The sequence below is a fragment of the Etheostoma spectabile genome, chromosome 15 (assembly GCF_008692095.1).
Source record: "Etheostoma spectabile isolate EspeVRDwgs_2016 chromosome 15, UIUC_Espe_1.0, whole genome shotgun sequence".
Taxonomy (NCBI): Eukaryota; Metazoa; Chordata; class Actinopteri; order Perciformes; family Percidae; genus Etheostoma; species Etheostoma spectabile.
Window position 1 is genome coordinate 2,914,787 of NC_045747.1, and position 22,294 is coordinate 2,937,080.

General features: G+C 40.1%; 4 protein-coding genes and 1 long non-coding RNA gene across 6 annotated transcripts in view; 1 reads left to right on the forward strand and 4 right to left on the reverse strand.

Annotated features, from left to right (window-relative positions):
- The window catches only part of il2rb (interleukin 2 receptor, beta), an 8,770-nt gene extending 7,167 nt beyond the window's left edge, over positions 1–1,603 (reverse strand). The window contains exon 1 of the mRNA XM_032538760.1: positions 1,278–1,603. Within this exon, the coding sequence (XP_032394651.1) occupies positions 1,278–1,282 (5 nt within the window). The 5' untranslated portion in view covers positions 1,283–1,603. The remainder of the gene's footprint in view (positions 1–1,277) is intronic.
- The window catches only part of LOC116703797 (uncharacterized), a 17,737-nt gene extending 7,957 nt beyond the window's left edge, over positions 1–9,780 (forward strand). Inside the window, exons 3-4 of the long non-coding RNA XR_004335507.1 lie at positions 2,885–2,889; positions 9,699–9,780. This is a non-coding gene — a long non-coding RNA (uncharacterized LOC116703797). The remainder of the gene's footprint in view (positions 1–2,884; positions 2,890–9,698) is intronic.
- Positions 9,781–10,039: 259 nt separating this feature from the next.
- LOC116703794 (SUMO-conjugating enzyme UBC9) lies at positions 10,040–14,458 on the reverse strand. 2 transcript variants are annotated; one of them, XM_032538764.1, is made up of 7 exons: positions 14,131–14,458; positions 13,772–13,857; positions 13,523–13,606; positions 12,630–12,702; positions 10,861–10,970; positions 10,519–10,598; positions 10,040–10,260 (listed from the first exon to the last, which is right to left on the reverse strand). In XM_032538764.1, exons 2-7 carry the CDS (start codon positions 13,835–13,837, stop codon positions 10,197–10,199), a joined length of 477 nt encoding a protein of 158 aa, XP_032394655.1. In that variant the 5' UTR covers positions 13,838–13,857; positions 14,131–14,458; the 3' UTR covers positions 10,040–10,196. The 2 variants fall into 2 exon arrangements, with proteins under 2 accessions (XP_032394655.1, XP_032394657.1); XM_032538766.1 differs by having other exon boundaries at positions 14,381–14,447.
- Positions 14,459–16,902: 2,444 nt separating this feature from the next.
- Positions 16,903–18,924, reverse strand: mpst (mercaptopyruvate sulfurtransferase). The gene is made up of 2 exons (XM_032538763.1): positions 18,291–18,924; positions 16,903–17,713 (listed from the first exon to the last, which is right to left on the reverse strand). Exons 1-2 carry the CDS (start codon positions 18,877–18,879, stop codon positions 17,415–17,417), a joined length of 888 nt encoding a protein of 295 aa, XP_032394654.1. The 5' UTR covers positions 18,880–18,924; the 3' UTR covers positions 16,903–17,414.
- A 1,797-nt stretch (positions 18,925–20,721) lies between these two features.
- LOC116703795 (uncharacterized) overlaps positions 20,722–22,294 on the reverse strand; it is a 16,527-nt gene continuing 14,954 nt past the window's right edge. Inside the window, 1 exon segment of the mRNA XM_032538767.1 lies at positions 20,722–22,294. This exon segment is cut by the window's right edge and continues 1,435 nt beyond it. Coding sequence (XP_032394658.1) covers positions 20,839–22,294 — 1,456 coding nt within the window. The 3' untranslated portion in view covers positions 20,722–20,838.

Genomic DNA, 22,294 nt, shown 5'->3' on the forward strand with positions numbered 1-22,294 from the left:
AGTTTTAGCAAGAAAAAAGAAACAAAAAATAGATAAAAAAGACAGCATAAAGACAACAAAATAAAAATTATAACAACAATAATAATTAATAAGTAATAATAATTAATAATAATTAAAATAATTAATATTAATACGATGATATTGCAATATTCTGCGATATTTTGCTATTTTTTTTAACGTTTTTTTTCAACTTCAAATTTTTCCCAAAAAGAAAACTTTGTCAACATCGGTTCAACCTAAAAAAATATACATTTCTCTATTCGTTTATCTCACTTCAATTTTATTTCTGCAAAATGGGATTGTATTGATTCCCCCCCTCCCCCCCCCATTAAATACATGAACACATTTGGGCAGAAAAATGTTCTCGAGAATTAAAAAACCAAAAGGGTTGTATGCAGCGCTTACAGTACATCTAAGTAAAACATGGGAATTTGTGTTTAAAGATGACACATTTTGGTGGTTACGACCCCATAGCAACTGGGCGGATTAAAAACAGCAACCAAGTAACCGAACAAGTTTCAACGTCTGTATGAAATTGTTTTTGTTTTTTTTTAATGGAGAGAAACTCAGTTCTGAAACTGCACCGATTAATCATCTTCAGCAGAGTGCTGTATTGTTTTGAGAGTGTAAAAACAATAGTAGCTCCACACTCATCCTGAGAAGGCGGAAACTACCAGTTCTAAGTGAAACTGGACTGAGACTAATGGCACCTGTGCTGTGCACTACAGACAGTATATTTAATTATTATATATATTATATCACTGTGTTACAGTAAGAACTTTATACCGGCCATATTGATGAGTAGCAAGTGTCATGCTTAGTAGTACTTCATGTTATAAACTAAGGCATTTCTGCCCATGTGCTATATATTATGAATATATGACTACAAAAAAAAGCATTTTATAATTTTTATTTTATTTATTTATTTTCTAGTCTAGTCTAGTATTCATTAACCAGTCTAACTCATCGGTCGTTGCTGTTCCGTCAAAGCCTGAACTGAGCAGGATTGTGAGTAACTTTATGGAAAGTGCAGATGAGTCACCGTGATTGATATTATGACATGATGTAAAGGAGAAACAAAACCACTTGTTCCTAATTAATAACGGCAGATCAGGAACATGACATATGATGTCATTTTGATGATCATATATGATGCAATTGAACAGTAGCAATACTGGACAAAATTGAAAGTAGAACAATCCATTGACTCAAGTTGTTAAAACATTATTCTTGTATTATCTTTGAATAGCATCAGTGTATAGGAAGTGACACAGTACCTCATGAGCCTCAGTCAGTTAGGGTGGCGGGGGGTCTCTGAGAGGAAACACATCTCCTCTGCTGGACGGACGAGTTTAAAAGATGTCCCTTTTCTTCTGTCTCTTTCTGTCCCTCTGTCTCTTCTACTCGCACATCACTATCTCACTCACTTGTGCAACTCTGTCTTTCTTTCTCTCTCTCTCTCTCTCTCTCTCTCTCTCTCTCTCTCTCTCTCTCTGTAGCTCATTCCTCTGCTCCTCACTCTCGCCCCTCTCTTCTTTGAGTGCCCAGTGACATTTTCCACTTGTAACCACAGCCGTGTCTGGGGCTTACAGGAAGCCTGTGTGAAGCTGTGTGTGATGGTGAGAGAACAGGTGGGGGTTAAGGGGTGAGGGGGCGGTGTAGGAGGGGGGGGGGGGGGGGGGGGGGGGGGATGACCGTAGAGCAGAGCGACAGCAACAGCAGCAGCTACCTGGACGCCGCTAGGATACTAATTGAACTAAAACAAGAAATACAAAGCACACCACATCCTGTTTCAATCTCAACGTAAAGTGGGTTGTACAAAGGGAAACTTGTGCATTGTCGTATGAAGTGGTTTATGTCAGTGAAACTCATCAAAAAACTGAAGATTCAGAGGATTACAGCGGCTAAAGCTACCAGATTTGGAACCGATGGGGGTTATTTAAAATACCAACGGTGCACAAAAAAAAAAAAATTGCACAGCGTCAAAACCGCTGCTGTTACAGCCACAACCGCTGCAGACACATATACACATATCACTCCTCATGTGCTTCTGTAGAGGGAAAGAGACCATGAGGTTAAAAGTTAAAGCAGCCTCCTGCTCTTCACACAAAGGTCACAATTTCATTTCTGTAGCCACAGGACTCAAGAGATTTCTTCTAATTGTTAGTTTGTAAGTCCATTGCTAAATAATCCCACACCCCCGCAACAACGTATTATTTGCAAATATAAATCAAGATATTTGTGAAAAACATATTACAGGGTTTTTAAAATATTTTGTTTGCCCTTTTTCTTGCTAGTGTTGTTGTAAAAGAGAAGATCGAACACACAAAAAACATGCCTTGTGTGTGCTCTTATGTACACTCAGTGGTAATAAACAGCTCGGTAAACATAATTCCCCATTTATGTTTCCCACAATTTTTTGCAAATGCTAATTCCACGAAAAGTGTGTGATTTGGGAGATGTAAGAATTATTGTTATTGTTATTGTCGCTCTTAGTGTGTAATACATTAGGACACATAAGGATATTACTGCTTTAGTGGAACATCTGATTGATTAGTATCTACATCGATTGAATAGACAACTAATCAAACGCATTATTTTTCCACGTCAAGGGCAGGGTAACAACCAAATATTAATAATATCCTTGAGATCTTGATTTAAAAAGAAAATTAAAAAAAAGTCAAACATAAAGTTCAGCCCGCATTCCACCCCCAAAAATATTGACACAGTCACTGATTATCAACAATGTGCTTTGGTTATCCTGTCAGGGCCTCCGTGATGCAATACAAATGTGATGTAAGACTCAGGCGTGGTGCTTGGAGAATTTGATCCACAAAAAGAACTTCACGCAAATGAATGACAATCAAACTAAATATGAAAAAAGGTCATGTTGCAGATGGAGAGGGAAGAAAAAGTTATGGCAAAACAGAGAAACGTTTGTAGGAGTATATTTTCACCCTTACGCAAATGCCAAAGTGTGACTGCAGTAAGTCTGGCACGGCAAACAGAACCAATCTTCTAGTATCTTCAAGTGTTCATCTCATACTTAAAGTTCAATGAAGGGCCATTGTGCAACACTCATCCACTCTGTGCATAGGCCTTCAACCACAAAGCACATATACACAAAACTGTTGCAACACAATATATACTTAGGTGTCAGCATCAGCTAGCAGCGGTAACAGGAGAGACAAGGGCAGGGGGGGGGGGGGGGGGGGGGGGGGGGGGGGGGGGGCTGAAGTGTGCAAGAGAAGGAAGAGCGTATGTATCTCTCACCAAAAGGTCAAAGTCCGCCGCGCCTGAGGCGGGGTGCTGCTAAGCCGGCCATAGTCATGTTTGTGTCTTCATCAACAGACCACAGAGACAGGGGGGAGAGGTGAAAAACAAGGGAGGGCACACTCATACTGAAAAACACTTTAAGTCTATAAAAAAAACTTGATGCAACTGTTACATTTTTTTTACAACAAAGTCTGCACGATTCCTGTAAACAGAGGCCAGAGTTGACTGAAAAAGATGAGAGGCTGTTGTTGTGATTAGCCTTGAGCTAAGTGCTAACAGGCTCACAATGACAATGCTAGCATGCCCATGTTCATCGGGTTTAATGTTTACTGTGTTCGCCGTTTAAGTTTAGCATGTTAGCATGCTAATCTTCGGTAATTAGCACAAAGTATCATGAGGGTGACAGGAAAGTTGGAATTCTTGTTTTGCAACTATTGAGCTGGACAAATTACAACGTATAATTTCTAAATGCTAAATGTTCAGAATAATCCTACGTACGGTATGTGTGTTTAATATCATAAACACACACCCACACACGTTCTTTGCTAAATTGAGGCTAGCAAAGCCATGTAGAACTCATACCATGTACCTAAAATAAGATAACCTATATATATCGGACTAAAACATACTAAGCTAACTATATAATTGGTTTCTATGCCAGAGTGAAAATAGTTCACATTTTGGTTTCCTAATATAGAGCATTGCCTGAATAACAGTTTAACTGTTTCAGTGTCTCAGTGTCTCAACAGTGGCAGGTGTCCGTCCACCAAGAGCCTGGTTCTGTCCGAGGTTTTTGCCTTAAAGGAAGTTTTTCCTTGCCATTGTTGTATTATATGCTCGCTTTCTGGTGGAATGGTTGGGTCTTTGTAAATTATAGAGTGTGGACTAGACCTACTCTATCTGTAGTGTGTCTTGAGATAACTCTTGTTGTGATTTAATACTACTAATACTAAGTGAAATTGAATTGAATGTGAGAGCTGCTTTAAACTGACTCCACCTAACATTAGCTAGCGTCAAGTGGCTAACGGTCTGTCAGTGCTATCGGTGCTGAGTGCTTTTGTCAGTTTATGGTGCATTGTTGAATCCTGTGCAACTTCAAACAGTCCCCTCAACCTCCTTTCTCTGTGTAGTAAAGGACAGATCAGATTACTTCTACAGATACATGGTTCTGGCTTGGTGGAAGAGCCAGCAGTTTGTGACGGAAAGCAAGTTTCAGTGGTTTTTGTTAAACCCCCTCCATTCTGTTGCCTTTACACATCACAGAGATATGTGTAACCCTTTCAGCTGCTGCTGCTAACGTTCAGCGGTTTAGCTCCCTAAGTTTTAGTTTGAGTAGGGACTTGTGTGTGTTTTATATTCCCTACGTTTTATACAGTCGTCTCTCATTGATCATCACATCTTGAGGTAAAAGGAGAAGAAAAAGTCTAACAAATAATCTTTTTAGTGGTATTTATCTCTAACATAATTCCTCTTCTTGTTTGTTTTATTGTTAAGCAACAGACCAACAACATGTAAGGTTGCAAATCCCCCCCAAAAAAGTGTGAAAGTGTGGTCTCAGGGTTGGTGAGCAAGACCTAATTATGCGGTGCTTTTTTTTTTCATTTCCGTCAGTGTCTTGTCAAGCTTCTGGTTCACGATGTTTCTCTCTACCCACAGAAACGCAAGTCACAAATAGAAAAATATTTACAAAAAGTACATCAGAACAGATGGACCGGAACAATTAATGATAGTGTAATTGAGAGAGAGATGGAGGAATAGGAGTAGAGAGGGAGTACCAACCCATTCCATCTGTCTTGTGGCCGTACCAGAGATGGGGGTCAGGAGGCCAGCCAGTTGGAGGGTGGCTGGCGGAAGTTGGCTGACCATGTTAAAGGAGGACCCAGAGACACAGGGTTCGGTGGGTTCAATTAAAGATGGGAACGTGAAGAAAAAGAGGGAAAAATTAAACAGAACTTAGTAAGAATTTACTGCCATCTATGAGGCTGCACTTAGGTACACATACCTTGAGCTAAATGCTATCGTCATCATGCTCACATGCTCAATATGTCAAAGCTAACATGCTAATGTTCAGCAGGTATAATATTTACCGTGTCTCTGCCATCTAAGGTTGACATGTTAGCACGTTTGCTAATTCGAATTGAACACAAAGTCTGCTGAGGCTGACGGGGAGGTCAATGTTTTGCAGGTCATAAAGCAAAGTATTGAACATTATTATTATTATTATTTTTGAACTGATGATAGTGTTAGATGAAACGTTACTGTTACATTTCATCCTCAGGAGGACTACTGCATCTGAGATCATGATTATGAGCTATTTTGATCTATTAAAAAAGTGTAGCGTAACATCTGCACAAGTAGATCGTCATCTAAAGCTAAATCTGTCTAAAGCTTGCTAATATTATCCACCATAATCTACTGCACTGGTCATACCAGATCAAGTAAGTCTATCAACAAAACCTCTTAGTGTATTGAAACTTTGGGTTCTACATTGGGGGGTGGAGGGGGTGTTGAGAGCTTCACTTTTTAAGATACTTGAAATTTTGAAACACTTAATTTTCTGCATTTCTGCAAGAAATTTTGCCTATTCTGCATCCAGTTTTGGTGCAAATGTATTTATTTATGTTAAGGAAATTATTATTAGATATTTGAGGGGGTTGCACTGGTCAGTTTTGATTATTGGGGGTAATCCCCCATCGCCCCTGTAAATTACACCTATGAAACCACCACCCATGGCATACAAAGAAGGCGAGTGATTATTAAGTTTGCGTGTCACATACAGTGCACATGGCAACATTCACAGCTGAATAATTTAGCAGGACAAGACAGTTTGTGTTTGCTCTTCTCAGGATTTGCTATCAATGTTGTCCATGTGGCTTTTGCCTTTAAAATAATGTTAATGTCACGTTAACCTTACAACGTATCGATGATGTATACATGAGTACTTCATAACTGGAAAAACTGGTCCATGCTTTCATCTTCAGTAGACTTGACTACTGTAACGGGGTCTTTTAACAGGTCTCCCTAAAAAATCAGACAGCTGCAGCTGATTCAGAACGCTGCGCTCGAGTCCTCACTAAGACCAAGAGACTGGATCACATCACTCCAGTTCTGAAGTCTTTACACTGGGTCCTGTGTCTCAAAGAATTGATTCAAAGTACTCTGCTAGTTTATAAATCCCTTAACGGTTTAGGTCCAAATACATTCTGATCTGCTACTACACTATGACCCCCCCAGACTCTCAGGTCATCTGGGACAGGTCTACTTTCTGTCCCCAGAGTCAGAAACTAAACAGGGTGAAGCAGCTTTCAGTTCTATGCTCCTAATCTGGAACAAAACTCCCAGAAACCTGCAGATCCGCTGCTACTCTCAGTTCTTTTAAATCAAGGCTGAGACCTTCCTTTTTGATGCTGCCTTCTTTAAATGACTGCTCATTTCTTTAAATTTTTATGCTGCACTGTAACTTTTATCTTGTTTATGTGTCTAATGTCTTTTTGTTTTTAATGCTATTCATGTGTTTTATTAGTTTTTAAGTGCTTATGATTTTTAACTGTTGTACTTGTGTTTTATCTGTTTAACTGATTTCGTGTAAAGCACTTTGAATTGCCCTGTTGCTGAAATGTGCTATACAAACAGTTTAAAAAAAAAAAACTGTCAGATTTATATATACAGATATTAATATCACAGAAACTTTGGACAGCTGAAGACGTACTGTGCTCCACTCAAACCCAGGTTAGTTTGCACACGCAAGGAGACCTTTTATAGAATTAAACATACTCAAAAAAGACTGGACTTTAATCTAGAGACCTGGAAATATGTTGGTGCGAAGACAGCGGCCCAGGCTGTGAGAGCTGCACAGAAAGGCTGATCCAGGATCAACGTGCTGAGGCAGCGACAGGGACGGCACCTGAGGGCATTCGACTGCCCTCACCTACAGCACAGCACATTCAGAGGAAATCATACCTAACAACCACACATTAACACGCAACGGTAAAAAAAAGAGAAACAAAACAATGTTCTCACTTCTCTGTTTTGTGCCTTTTTGGCCAACTGAGGTCATACTGAGATAATACACAGCAGGAGAGGTGAGACAAAAGAAAAGGTGTTACATTTCTTAAGAATGTCATGCAAGAAACCCACAATTAAGTTTCACTTCTGGTCAAGAAAGACAAAAACTGACATTTTAAGATAAATGTTCAAACTAACACCCTTGTTATGCCTTAAAATACGTGTGTGCACAGATAGCACGCATTTATTTTGCACAAATGTTATTTTCTATTCAGAGCGTCTTGTTTTGATAAAGAGCACAAAAACCAGGAGCAACTAGAAGAAGAATGGTTTGTAAAATAAGGTGCAGGATGAAATCCCCGTTAAATCTCTTTAAACGCAGTCACCGAGGTAAAGAAAAAAGGGCTTCTTTTAATACCCTAGCAGTGAAAATTGAAATGCAAACGCACACATTCTTGGCCACTGCATGCAGATATACTTCTTATATCATTCGTTGCATTTTATTTAATTCATTTAATTAGTTTTCCAGATTGCCTCCAAACTTCTAAACAAATAAGCCCCAGACTCGCCCATAATTCAGACTCTGGACTTTTATCCATAGAAACTCCAGTTATGTTAAAAAGAAATTCACAGGAAAAGAGAACCCCAAAAACATTTCTTTTATTCAACTTTATTTCACAATTGTATGCCATTTATTGTGTTCTTTGTTATAATACCACACACAAATGTCAACTGGCTAAAACAATATAAAACATAACTTCCACAATTTGTCATTATTTATATTATGTACATGCACTCGTATATTTAGAGGCAAAAAAAAGTCTCAGGCCTTCGCATACTCTCAAGTGCCCTTTCACGTGTCTTCCTTGCTGGTTGAGAGGCCATTCCAATGAGGATCCATCAGCTTCTGTTTGCCAGATCGACTTGAACAAATTATAGCGTCATGATTTATACAGGTTTGTATTCATTTTGTGAGCGTTGTGGGAGAAAATAATCAAAAGTGATGATATGCTATGTCTGACACACACACACAGCAAAAGTTTTTTTTACAATGCAACTTCTCCTCTCTCTCATACTGTAGCGGTGTGGGAAGCAAATGACAAACTGGTGTTGAATGTGCATGAAGTTCAACACTGTAAATGTAACTGTCAAATAGTTTCACTCCCAGTTGGATTCAGAAAATCAGAACACCCATAGCGTGTTCCCACCCAGGCCTTCTCGCCAGAATTCGGCGACACGATTACACACAAAGTCAATGCAAAGACGCAAACCTGCGACCTGTAATACTAAAACTGGCGCGAGACATCTGTATGGCGCTGTGTCGCGAAAACCTATCAGTGTTTAGATCCTCCAGATGTCCTGACATTGATGAACCAGAAATGAAGGAACAAACTGCAGCGGTCTGCTGGCACCCAGAGCTCTATAGTACCTCATTATTTGTACAGAGAACGCACAAAAAAGAAGTGTTCTTGGGGAAAAGTAAGCAAGAAAGTTGGACTACCTGGTAAGCTCTACAGCTCTACGCCGTCACGAGTAAAGTGAGTAAACACAAATGATCCCAATATGATTCTGCAATCAAACTCACGGGATTAAAGTAATGTGAAACATCTCTTTGCCCGGGTGTGAACACACTGAGCGCTTATCTCAGCCACGCTGCATTCTTTAAAAGCAGAGCCCCGGCTCACGTGCCCCATTTATCTCCTGTAACGTTTCCCTTCTCTGACGCGGTTTCGCTTACAACCAATATGAAAAGTGCCGGGATTGTCTTTTACCTGAAGTTGGCGACTTGACAGTATTCTTTTGATGCCTCATTGGGAACTGCACTGTGAGGGATATGTGACAGGAACAAAAACAAGGGATCCTGAGAACAGCGAGTTAGCTTGTTTGGACTATTCTGATGCTTATTCTGCTTATCGATTCTGGTTGTTAACAATTCTTGATTCCAAATATTTGAGGGGGGTGTATTTAATTTTTTTTTACACAATTCATATTCATTCATATTCATATCCATATCCTTACTGCACCTGCTTTCCTCCCCGAGACTTTGCTCCCCTCTGCCTGTGTCTGTCAGAATGCTGCACGGAAACAGACAGGCATGTTTACTTCTTACATGAGGTGGCGGTCAATAAAAACATACGAATCAAAATGCAAAAGAACATTCAGTGTGTCTTAAAAAAACAACAACAACATACAACTGGGTTGAGAGCAATGTGTGTGTAGTGAGGGGGGGGGGAACAACAACAGCAAACAGCTGTTGGCGATCAGAGTGGTGTAGAAAACGTGGCCCACGTCTAGCCCAGAAAGAGAGCCAATGTGTAGTTGTTTAGGAACAGATAAGCAGAACCTAACTTATATATATATATTTTTTTTTATTCTATTTTGTTTTTTGTGTGTCTGACTGCTTTGTCCCAGATTAGGAAACACTATCTAGAATACTTCTGGGGTTTGATAAAAAACAAAAGAAACTGGAAGTGTAAGAATAAACTAAATCTCTTCCTCTGCCACAACCGAATGAACTCCACAGAGTGCTTTGGACTTCTTATCTCCAGCTCTGTTGATAAATTATTATGAATGGGAGGCATGAGTGAGCTTGGCAGCACCCACGACAAAACTGGAGATATAACTTATGCAAGAGTTACAAATAGCAAAGGTTGTGTTGACAGCAGAGTTCTAGGATCAACAGCTATGCATTAAAAATGCATGAATATTTCTTGAGGGTAAAATTATGATCTTATTGAACGTTTTGTTGTTTGAAAAACAAAAAACAAGAAGTAACAAACTCTCTTGTCACTTGTGTAATAGTAATACTCAAAACTGGATTCTTATTGGAGTGGTCCATCAGGTGCTGCCTGCCTCCTGTTTGTAACCTCCAGCAGTCCAGGCTGCTCAGGCGGGAAAGAGGCCCGCTCTCCTCTCTATGTGGGGGCAAACTTCTTGGCCTGTGCCCTTACCCGCTTCTCATAGTCCATCCTGTTCTGACTGAAACACAGAGAGATAAAGACATTTTAAATCATGGTAATGTACGAGGCAAACTTGTATAGAGTTTCCATTTCCAAGATAACAAGAAACATTTCTCTCATCTTTTGTGTCATGACCTTTTTAGGGCAATACCGAATGCCATTATGCTGTTTTTTGTTTTGTTTTTTAACATTTAAGTCTTTTACTGGAAGTGTTTGACTGAAGTTTTGAATGTCCGTTGTCATATTTCGGCGACTTTATTCCCTCATCAAAGCTTACCAGTAAATTGTGTACGCCTCTGCTTGTGCTGGATCTTGAATGTTGGGCTCATTCAGCAGCTCCTGGATACCCAACAGGATCTGAAAACACAGTCAACAATCCTCCAGTCAGAGTGCAGATGGTCTGTTGGTGTATTTGAAACCTCAATAGCCGTGGATTTATTTCTTCACTCAATTCAATTAAGAAATATGATTGGAAAAATAGTCTTCACTAGCGTAACCTTCTATGCTAATTTAGAGGTCCAAGCCAGACTCCTCTTCAAGCCAGATGTATATCAAGACCTCGAGAGATCTCGTCACACCTCTAATGTTGAGTATAAGAGAGACTGGGTAGTGTTCCAACCTGTTTGATGGTGATGGCAGGCCTCCAGTCTTTGTCCTCCTCCAAGATGGACAGACACACTGTGCCAGATGGGTAGACATTTGGGTGGAATATTGGTGGCTCAAACTTGCCTGAGTGAAAAGAAAGTGAAAATTTTAAAGCTTGACGAGAGACTAACATGGGACAACTGAAAATTTTAATTACACAGTATAATAGTCATTGTAGAAACAAACCCCGTTATTGTCTGAAGTCAATGTCTCTAAAACACAAAAGGATCTGTGAAAGTTCTGTCAGTCCCCCCCCCCGCAACAAAACGGTTCTTCCTCACATCTATCCGCCAACTCAACACTGATCAAATAATGTCTCTGTTCAACAATCGACCTGAATATCCTACACTTTAGTAATTGGAACGAGAATATTTTACTAGAAATGTAGCGCAGTAAATCTGTCGTTTAGAAATGGATAAGGAGCTCTGCACCATCACACTCGGATGTAATCAGCAGCAGAATTTAACTCTACCATACAAGGTATTATATACGCTATGGAGAAAATCAAAAATCAAAATATTTGACCAAATACCTCGATATCAATACCGCAATGATATTGTAGTGTTGACTACTAGTGCTTTCACACAATATTTACACAATGAGATTTTTGGTAAATCTTCATCAGTAATGTGGATATAATGACTAAGTGGGTAAAGGCAAAGAACCGTCTGGTAAGTTCAGAAAACGACATCACTTTACTGTAATGCAGCCTTTAAAACCAGGACAAGACAACACTTATGTCACATTACGATATCCAAAATCTAAGACAATATCTACTCTCATATCACTATATTGCTATAATGTCAATATAATGCCCAGCTCTACGTTCTATGTGATTTGAGTATGGAAAATACTGTTAATAAAAAAAAAAAGTATTTTTTTAAATCGAAAGCACCAACAACCCAGGGAATTGTGGGATAGACTTCTTGACACCAATAAGTAATATACATGTCTAGTAACATTTCAGCTGGCCTAAAAAACTTTTTTTCTAGAGTTTTTTGTTTTTTTAAATAGCTTTCAAAGACTTCATATAAGGAAATTCCTTTTGCATCATCACAAAATATATACTGTATATTTACAGGTTTTGTTTAAGCCACTTGTGCAAAAAGTCAAAACTGGTGTGTGTACACCACACAACACACACACACACACACACACACACACACACACACACACACACACACACACACACACACACACACACACACACACACACACACACACACTAGCAAGTCTGAAACAAGACACCTGGTTAGTCTTTCAGCTGAAATAGCAATCAGCATTTTTTGATAGTCGCCAGACTAAACTATACTCTATTTTGAGTGTGTGGTTAAAAGTTGTGACAGCAGTGTGTTAACATCTGAACAAAGTGCTGTAAATCCACAGTGTTCTGCAACCTGTGGTTAAAGGCATGGGATTGGAAAACTGTTCAAACAATGAAAACAAACTTCAGTTCGGTTCACATGAGCTCCTGCTGGTAGACTCTGCTTAGAGTTTTGCACGTGTGGCTCCAGTTGTGCCCACTGCCGTTTAGCAATCGAAAAGTGTGCAAAAAGTGTCATCTTCAGCTCAGGGTTCATCGTTCACACAAGGCGGTGTACCGACTAAACCCGGTATACTGACTTTGTTGCTAAAAACTCCTATTTCCTGAGCCTCTCTTTTATTTTGAATATACAGCTGCATGTCAATTTCTAACCTTTAACATAGACTCAAACTATGTGCCAGGTGTAGAGGGGTACTTACATTTGGGTGGTGAGGAAGGGTAGTCATCTTTGAAAAGCATTCTGAGTTTGTACAGTCCTCCCTCCCACAAGGTCTAATGAAAGGATATGAAAATAACTGCTTAAGTAAATGCAAAACAATATGAAACAACTGCAAATGACTTATCAAAAGACAAGATTTAAGAATAACCTTAGAAACATTGGCATAGTTCCATGAAAGTCCCCTTGTCTTTTGCCTTTCTCTGTATGCTGACTGAAGCAATTTTTGTTTTGGAGGAAGGACTTGGAAGCGTCTTTTAAACTATACAATTCAGATAATGCTCCTTTTATTTCCAAAACGTTTTTCTAGTGCAAGGTTAAAAAGATAAAATGAGCTTCATGTATTGCAATGTCTTGATCATAGAATAGTTTGTGACTGTCTTTGTGCCTGAGACAATGGAAAACGTTTAGTAGCTCTTTAGCGTTATGTAACACAAAAGTACAAGTAAATGAGTAAATAGTAATGAAAGTTCATTACCAAAATCTAATTGAAGTAAATAAGAGAATAAAGGCAAATAAAAAGGAAAGCAAAATATAGAAAAAGACAAACTATAAAAACAAGATCAAGTGACAAATGGTGGTATGCCCAATACTGCAATATATGTTTAAAATGATAGTAAAGTGCATAGTGTGTATGTGTGTGTGTGTGTGTGTGTGTGCAGGTACATCATATTTGTCACAGAGTTCCTCATTAACACAGTGGACAGGTGAGTAGGCCTGGCTATTGGCCAAAATAATATAATATATAACATATAGAAACATAGAAAGCAGACTACATACACAAATGTATGTACAACTTGCTAAAGTATTCTAAACGTATTAAAGGCTGCTGGTCATTCTGGAGTCCACTTTGATATGCAACTGTAGCTAACGTACTCCTTTCTTCCCAGGAATGGCACACTCCCAGTTCATCAGATTCATGGTCCCATCGGGATTCTTCGTGGGCACAGCAACAAAACCCTGTGTGGTTAACAACAGACACAGAACATAACTGAGCGCTTGTTAACTTAACTGTGCTGTGCTTTGTGTCAGTAGCTGTAATGCACGTTTGGAAATGAACCTATGAAATGACAGAGGCGGGGCAAAGAGGTGATACTGAGTAGGGATCAGGGGGCTGCTGCTTACAAATGGATGGTCTTTCCTCCAGGCTTTGCGCTCCTGGGACAGTCTGCTAAGAGCGATGCCAGACATTACTGCTCATCAACGCCTCCCTGCGGGAAAAACAACCCAAAACTGATTAATTATTCAATTACTACCCACAGACTTGTAACGTAGCCCAAATGGTTTCTCCTGAACATTGCAGAAGACGTCAACGCTACATGTTGGCCATTTACAAGATATCATCGACATTGATTTATTGGTTTATAAGACTGAGAAATTACAAGGTAACGTTACATTTAGCCACTGTAATCTCATAAACAGGAAAAAAAAATACATCTACAACACTAACGAACGATACACGGCGTACTTTCAACTGAACTTACCTCTTATTTTGTTTGGCTAGCTAAATAGCAGAATTGCCGTTACGTGGGTTTGAGAACGTTAGCTTGGTTGCTTTGCTAACGCTACTGCTGTGTTGACGGCGAGCGAAAAGAAACACACCCTTCGACGTTATAAAACCAAACTACTGGGATAGTTAGGGCGTAAATGACCAAACCAAAGGGAACTTCGATTTTATCAACATCCCCAAAACAATCTAATAGACATATATTGGTGTTATTTTTGTTAATTTACCACACTTGTGTAAAACAATGTGACTCGTAACACCGTTTCGACAGCTAGCCTCTCGCAAGAAAGGACCCCAATTTGTTTATTTCGTTAGGACCTTCAGGCAGTTTTCGGGACATTCGAGTGACACACGTCAGAGACTGGCGGCCATCTTTGTTGTGGCATTCATTTTGGGTAGTCCAGGCCTTTGGATGATTCAGTCATTTTGAATCAAGCCCCCTTAATGAATCTCCTTTAATTCCCTGTTTCTTATTTGTTTCAAAATGGAAGGGGCTGTACTCAATATTTAGAATATACTATGCATACAAAACAAATATTTGGTATGTAAAATTATAGTAAGGGACTGTTCGTTTTTTATTTAAGGGTCTACCAGAGGAGTTTTGGGATCTATAGTCAAAGTAGACTTGACCCTCCATTTGCCAGCAATACATTTGTCTATGACTCTCCCAAATGATTGGGAAAAGAGGCATGACACTCCCCAACAATTATTTGGTGCCTTCTGTACTGGTTTGCACTTGGGCAAGATGTAAAATTTCTTTTATTACTGCCTTATTTGCAAATTCTTAATAGGAAAAGCATAACATAAAAACACATGCCAAGTGAAAAAAGTTTAGCTCAACAATGAAGCCACCCACTTAATACTTAAAATAATACACATTTGCAATTATATGCTTACAATATGAGACCTAAGAGTAGGCTACAATAAAAAAAATGTTATCAAAACAAGGGGATCTGATATAATCTCAAATTTAGATAAGGTGAGGTTAACCAGGTAGTTACGACATCTGCTGAAAAAATAATTGTATTCATTTGCATAATTGCGGTACTATTTAGTTCAAAGTTGGGGGGTGGTAGTAGCATAGGGAGTTGGGTTGGGAACCGGAGGTTGCTGGTTCAAGTCCCCGTACGGATCAAAGTATGGTGGTGGACTGGTAGCTGGAGAGGTGCCAGTTCACCTCCTTAAACTGCCAAGGTGCTCTTGAGCAAGGCACCCAACCCCCAACTGCTCGGGGCGCCTTTCCATGGGCAGCCCCCCCACTCTGACATCTCTCCATTAGTGCATGTGTAGGTCCTGAGCATGTGTGTGTAATTCAGGCCTGTGTGTAATAAATAAATAAAATAAAAATCATCTAAAACCCCAAAGTACAAAGACATAGCTGACCAGACGCAAGCTTTTATTTTGAAAAGTAGAAGCTTGGGGTCGGCACCAGTCAGGAGGGCTCCAGGCTGCAGCCATACTTTGGCAGAGACTGAGAGCTACATGGAAAAATATGCACCAAAAAAAAAGCCACTTTCAAATGTTGCCGTTGTCATGAATACAACAGCTGGCTTCAGAAATGTCTCACCTTAAGTTATGTATGATATAGAATGCAAAAATGATCAGTCAAAATAATACTGCAGCAGACTGTGTGCCAACCACCTTGCCATGTATCTGCAGCCCTTATGCACTTCCACCATTCAGTAGTTTTATTTTGCTAAGTTTCTGCTGGAGTGAATGGGTTGAAGTAAACACCACAAATTTGGGTTCAGTGCTTTTATTATTTTAATGTTAATATATGATTACTGAATTTGCTGTCTATAACAGAGAGTAAAGTTTGATTTATTTAAGCAATACATACCTCTGCAGATACAGTGGGCAAAGTGCACAGCTCCAGAAGCTTGTTCAAAAAGAGTTGTTCGTTTCATTTTGCCCAACAGTAATGCTCTTTTGTTCTTCTCTTCTTTCTTTTCACCGTGATGGAACATTGCAACAGCTGAAATTATAAACCAGGATTATGATAACTCATTATTTGCAATGTTTAACAGTTTAAAGATAACAAATGCCAAATTGTCTGTAACAAAAGACATTAATGCAGGTCGGAATAAGTCCACACCTTTCACAGCAATCGTGAGCCACTCTCAAAATGGGACCCCTTTAAAAAATGTTTTCACATTAGTACAAATTTCTGGTTGCATATGAGTTAAACTGTTTCTGTTCATTGTACAGTTGCACATAGCACCACCGGGGTACGACAAAAGCTAAAATCCATTAACTTTGTTCAAAAACAAATCGGGCATATTGCCAGACACCTCAAATCAAGCAGGAACCAGACTGAACTGGTTTTGATTTTCTTTGCGTCAGCATTCCAATTTTTTTTATTTTTTTTTTTATAAATCTGTTTGAAAGCTGCAGTCTTTTTGTGGGCCTAAAATCATGCTTCATTTTTAAAATGTATTTTTGGTATTCACACCGAGTTACATTTCAGTAACTTGGCAATGATTAAAATGTTTTAATGTGGGAAAACAATAGCAACATATTTGGACATCAAAATAAGCATAAAACTGGAAGAAAAAGAAAATGGTTTCCTATAATCCCATGGATTGTGAGGGATAAAGACTAAAATCCACATTTGCCCTTCTGTCTTCCATGGCCTTCCAACAAAGCTAAATATTTACTTTGCTGGGTACTGAGTAAAGGAGTTTTTCAGCCATGTCATGAGCTAGGCAGATTTTAAAGGGATACAAAAATATGACAGTGAACCCATATGTAGCATGACAAAACAAGGACGTCGCCATTTATTATAACAAAATAATTCATCTATATTCACATGACCTCCTCCTAAGTGCCCTTCTTCCAAGAATCAAACGTCCCCTATCTCAATGGAAAAGAATCACATCACAGGACGATTTCAAACATGATGAGACACAAAAGTGACAAACAAAGCCCGCATGTAATTTCAGGATATTGTAAAGCTTTCTAAAATACGCAATTTGTCTTAGAAAAGTCAGATAATCTGCATAAGTAAAGGAGATTTTCAATACAATTTTCTGACAACTGTTAAAACTTGCAACTGTTAGTGATTCATTTTCATAATAAGCTCACTGTACGCAGCCTTATGCAGCATGTACTACCTCCTCAGTATAAGTAGAGAGTACACTATGAGGTTAGTTCTATAGTGTTGATATATCACTTGTTGGCAGCAAACGCACACATTTTTTCTTGTGAAAGCAGCATCACATCCTTGCTTGTAGTAATAGTCCACTGCCTTTCGGCTTTCATTTACACCTTCTTTTCCTCTCCCTCTGTGATGATAAGCTCTGCAGATGCCCTCTTGAACCATTCCGACCAGGAGCCGTCATAAACACAGACCCCAGGGTGTCCGAGCAGGTGAGCGGCCAGAACAACGTGGCACGCTGTGACACCGGACCCACAGGAAGCCCAGAGTGGTTGCTTCAGGTCTACCCCGGCCTCTCTGAACAGTATGGACAGAACCTCAGTTCCCAGCTCCTTTCCAGAAGCATCCAAGAACGAACTGAACGGCATGTTGATCGCACCGGGGAAATGGCCTGGCAGCGTGTCTGCGGCAATGAGACAGATGGAGAAACAGTGTAACGTTTTTAGGGAAATAATGACAATTCAAAAAAGTAAAAATAAAAACATCCCTTAAGGTTCCCTTAACCTTTATTCTTCTGGAGCTTTCAGCCACATTTCATGGCCTTCAGATAGAGTTTGGTTTGTTGTGATGGAAATGGTTCAATTGTATCCATCAACACTCCATCTGCTGATGAAGACCATGATATGTGGCAGAAAGCCCTGGGAAAAAAATCTAACAAGTGGACCTTGAGTAAAGATTTTGTTTTGTTGGTCAAACTTCTAGTAAACTACTTCCAGCTTAACATTGTGCTTGATGGAACTGTTACTGCATTAATAAGTTTTTGATTCATCACAAGACCATAACATGTCAACAATAATCCCAAATTATATTCATAACATATTAGAAACATCATGTATGGCTTAATAAACTCAATTTGTAACCAGAAATAATGCATTGCTAAAACCTGCAGAATAGAAATATATTAGTATCACGCAACTTTCTAAGCGTGCACTTTAAAAAAAATACTGCCCACTGAAAACGTTTTATAAATCTTTTCTCACCGTCTCTGGGCTCTGGCTCAGTTCCCCTGAACCTTCCTGCGGACCTGGCATCCACAACCTGGACCTGCTTGGTCCCGATGTTCTCCAGCACGTCTTCGTAGCTCTTCACCCACGACTGATTTAGAGTCGCCGTGAACCCTGTAGACTCGGGCCTGGAGTAGTCCGCTGTCACCGGATAGCCGTCCGCCAGCCAGTTCCTCATGCCCCCGTCCAGCACCGACACCAAACTGTGTCCGAACAGCCGGAACATCCACCACACCCGGGGCGCGCAGAACGACCCAAAGTCGCTAGTGTCATACACAACTACGTGCGTGTCGTTCCCGATGCCCAGATCTCCTACATACCGGGAGAAGTGGCTGGAAGTTGGCAGCATGTGATCAAACGCAGAGGTCTTGTCACAGCAGTCGTCTAGGTCAAAGAACGAGGAGCCCGGGATGTGCTTCTGCAAAAATTCAGCTCTCGGGTCCCGCTTCGTTTTCGGGAGGTACCATGAAGCATCGAGGATGCGAAGCTTGGGCCCGACGAGGTTATTTCTGACAGCATCTGCCAGCCACTTACAGGACACCAGAGCACGGGTCTGTGCCGCCATGACTCGGCGCTTAGACAGGCTAATGGCTAATGGCTAATGCAAGCTCCGAACGCTAGAGGGAAAAGCGACGCTGCTCTTAAAGTACAACCTGGAAATGAAACTGGCAGATAAAACGAACACATTCAGAAATGTTGGCCTTAAAACAGTTAAAGCAGCTTTTTTTGTACACTACAACCGTAATTTAGGCAGACTCTTGCAAAGGTAAATTAGGACTACAGGGTACAGCAAATCTATTGTTCCTACAGTTATTAGACTGCACAACAATACTCTTAAAAACTCGTAGGCATTTTAAACTATGACCATAGGCTACTGTAAATATCAACACTCAACTATTTTATTTATGCATACATGCTTGTCATGTTTCTTTAATGTTCTTACTGCTTTGTCTGTCTTGTCCTTGTTTTTCTTTCCTTTAATGTTTTGTATGTTGTTAATGTTATGCAGTAGGCTGTATGGATGGATGGAGCGTGTAATGCTGACCACATGAATTTCCTGCTTGTGGATAATAAAGTTTACCTTGACCTGAATAAAAAAGATCCACACATTATTGAATGTGCTCTTAATAGGAAAGAAGACATTGTGAACATTAAAAAAAATGGATTGATTGTAAATCACACATCAAAACTTATTGGAGCTACTATATTTTAAGGTGCTTCTTTAAAGGTAGTTTATGCTTTAACTGAAGTTGTAACGACAAACTGAATTTACAAAGTCTTCCAAGAAACATCTTTTTAAAGTGCATTTCCTCTGAAGCACCAGCAGGTTGTGCCAAGTGGATTCTTCAAAAGCCCAAAGTGGCCAGGGGCTAGAGGAGAGGAGAGCTTTTCAGATACAAATATTCCGTTGGAATTATGATCTCAAACCAAAATGGAGGAAGCAGGCTTGCATTAAAACTGCATGAAGGTGCTACAAGTCTGGGTTTTATAAAAACACTAGATTTTGTTTTCATTGTAAACATTACAGTCAATTTTCATTTCTGGGACCTTGATGCACAGAGAGGGAAAGAGAGAGGAGAGAGGGGCTCAGTGTGTCAAATGAAGTCCCCCGGCTGTCTAAAACAGCAGAATTAAGAGACTCAATAGACTGATCTATCTAACCTGAAGCAGGTCTATAAGGGTTGGTAGATGAATCTGAATCTGACAACTAAGATGAGAAGCAGAGAAGAGAATTACTGAGTTACTGCAGATTAGGCTTTAATTACCAAAGTTAGAAGTAGACCTACATAAGGACTGCAGACATCAGAGCCTTAATAGGAGCCCTGCCAATATACCTGTGACCTTTAAACAACTAAAGACTTAGAGAGAGTTCAGTTCTACGAGTGTGTCTACTACTCTGCATAATTGTTTATGAGAAAGATTTTGAAACTTTTAGTCACATTTTAGCGTACATTTAGCATACTGTTGTGTTCTAAAAAACGTTTTTACAAAGTTACCTATTCTAGAAACATTTAGTTCAAATTGGCTCCAAACAGCAATGACAAAACATAGATTAATTGATTGATTTTTATTGATGATTTCATTACAGTACTACCAACACAGCACACAAATACAAATACATAATCATTGATTAGGATTAATATCAAAACAATTTTTTTTTAGAATTCACACCCTAGCCTTGCATCTGATATAATTATAGCAGGAACTGCACATTCATCAAAGCATACCAAACATTTTTCTCTGTTGTAAAGCTATAGACAATTTGCATTTGTATTTAATTTGGTCAGTAGTATTTGACAAAAGCAGCCATTAACCACAAGTCCCATATAGGCATTTGAAAATAGATAAGAAAACACAGATAAGATAAGAGAAACAAAATTATTATTTTAGTCATTTCTGCTTTGTGGCAATTGTGATTTGTGATTAAATCTCTAGTTTGTTCTACAAAGTACTTCCAAAAACCTCACTTGTATTGTTTCACATATATCACATCCAAGGACCCAAAGATCTGGTGTGCTTTTTATCAGGGCATGTACTTCATTCCTTTCATCCTGGGAATGATATGTATATCTCTGATGTCATCATGCTGAAGCAGCCAACACAAGTAGCGCTCCGTCCCCATGCCCCATCCACTGGTGAGGAGTGGTTTCACTTGACGCATGTTAGTGTACCATTTGTAGGACTGCTCTGGCACTGCATGGTGCCTGAGGGCCTCCAGTACCATCTCAGGGGTGGAATGACGTTCACCGAGACCCAAAGTCTCACCCAGCCCCAGGAGAAGGTCAGCAGCTTTGGCTTTGCACCGTCCAGTTCCCTCCACATAGGCCTGGTAGAAGGGAACTCCTAGATGGTCCATCTCAGTCAGCCAAACAGCGCCACCATATTTCTCTATCAAGACACGCTCTCCTTTGCGTGTAAGCTTTCTGCCAAACTGAGGCTGGCCATCTTGTACCCACTCGGAGCAGTCAGCAGATGGCATCATGGGAATTGCCTGGTCTAGAGGGACTCTTGGGAGTGGGGATTTTTCATCCAGCTTACTCAGCATGGCTTTGACATGTGCAAGGGTCCCGGCAGTGTTGAGGATCATATCAGAGTGTTTCTTCAACATGGACTTAGTGAGATGAGCCAAGTATCCCTCTGCTATGGAAATGGCATTGTCCATGTCACCCAAAAGTTCACACTCCACGTGGTAGAACTGGTTCAAGTGTGTGGCATCAGGATCTTCCCCTCTAAAGCTGGGGGATATGTAGTACGTCCCTGGCAGGTTGTCTTGGAAGCGAAGGAAGTATTCAAGAACAAATTGCATTGAGTCAGCCAGGTAGATGCTCTGGCCCAGCAGGTTTACAGAAACTGGTTCTGAGTCAGATCCCAAGCCCATTGGTGAAGAGATGGTGTCTGTGGTGAGAGGGGTTAAAGCGTAGGAGTACTGGCAGGAAGTGTGGAAATATTCCACTGTGCTGTGGAAGAGAGTGTTTTGAATCTGGAACAGGTTGCGATACCACTGGCTCTTGATGGCCAGTGTGGAGTGAGACTGAGGGTCTTGCCATGAATGAGGAGGCCTGCACTGGGTGATTTTTGAGTGGATCTTTTTGAGGGACTCTGGATCAGCAGCTGGGCCATCCAATGATGTCACATATCCAGGGTAGCTTTGGAAGCATTCTGGTTGCAGCTCAGAAGGCTTAGTGCCATCTGGTGAAGGTAACAGAGGGATTAGCTTGGCATGAGCATAGTCAATCTCAAGGCCCTCAAAGATCAGTGCAACACCTCGAGCTCTCATTCCCTCTTTTAGAAGTCGGGCAACTTTATAAGTGGCTAAGATCAGGGCTTTGTAGTCAGCTTCATCCAATTTAAAGATGTCACTGGACAGATGTTTGCGTGGCACCACAACAGTTTTTCCTGGAGTGTTTGGGTATGGTGTCAGGAAGGCAACATGCTCATTGTCTTCCCACACTCTCCACTGTTGCTGCTCTCCGCGTACA

Excerpts from the sequence above, each read along its gene's own strand:
- LOC116703794 (XM_032538764.1), bottom strand. The coding sequence starts at position 13,837 with ATGTCTGGCATCGCTCTTAGCAGACTGTCCCAGGAGCGCAAAGCCTGG. Across the intron at positions 10,599-10,860 it reads CTGCCATCACCATCAAACAG|ATCCTGTTGGGTATCCAGGA; the intron begins GTTGGAACACTA and ends CTGTGTTTTCAG. Across the intron at positions 10,261-10,518 it reads GAGGCGTACACAATTTACTG|TCAGAACAGGATGGACTATG; the intron begins GTAAGCTTTGAT and ends TCTGTGTTTCAG.
- mpst (XM_032538763.1), bottom strand. The coding sequence starts at position 18,879 with ATGGCGGCACAGACCCGTGCTCTGGTGTCCTGTAAGTGGCTGGCAGAT. Across the intron at positions 17,714-18,290 it reads TGAGCCAGAGCCCAGAGACG|ACACGCTGCCAGGCCATTTC; the intron begins GTGAGAAAAGAT and ends TCATTGCCGCAG.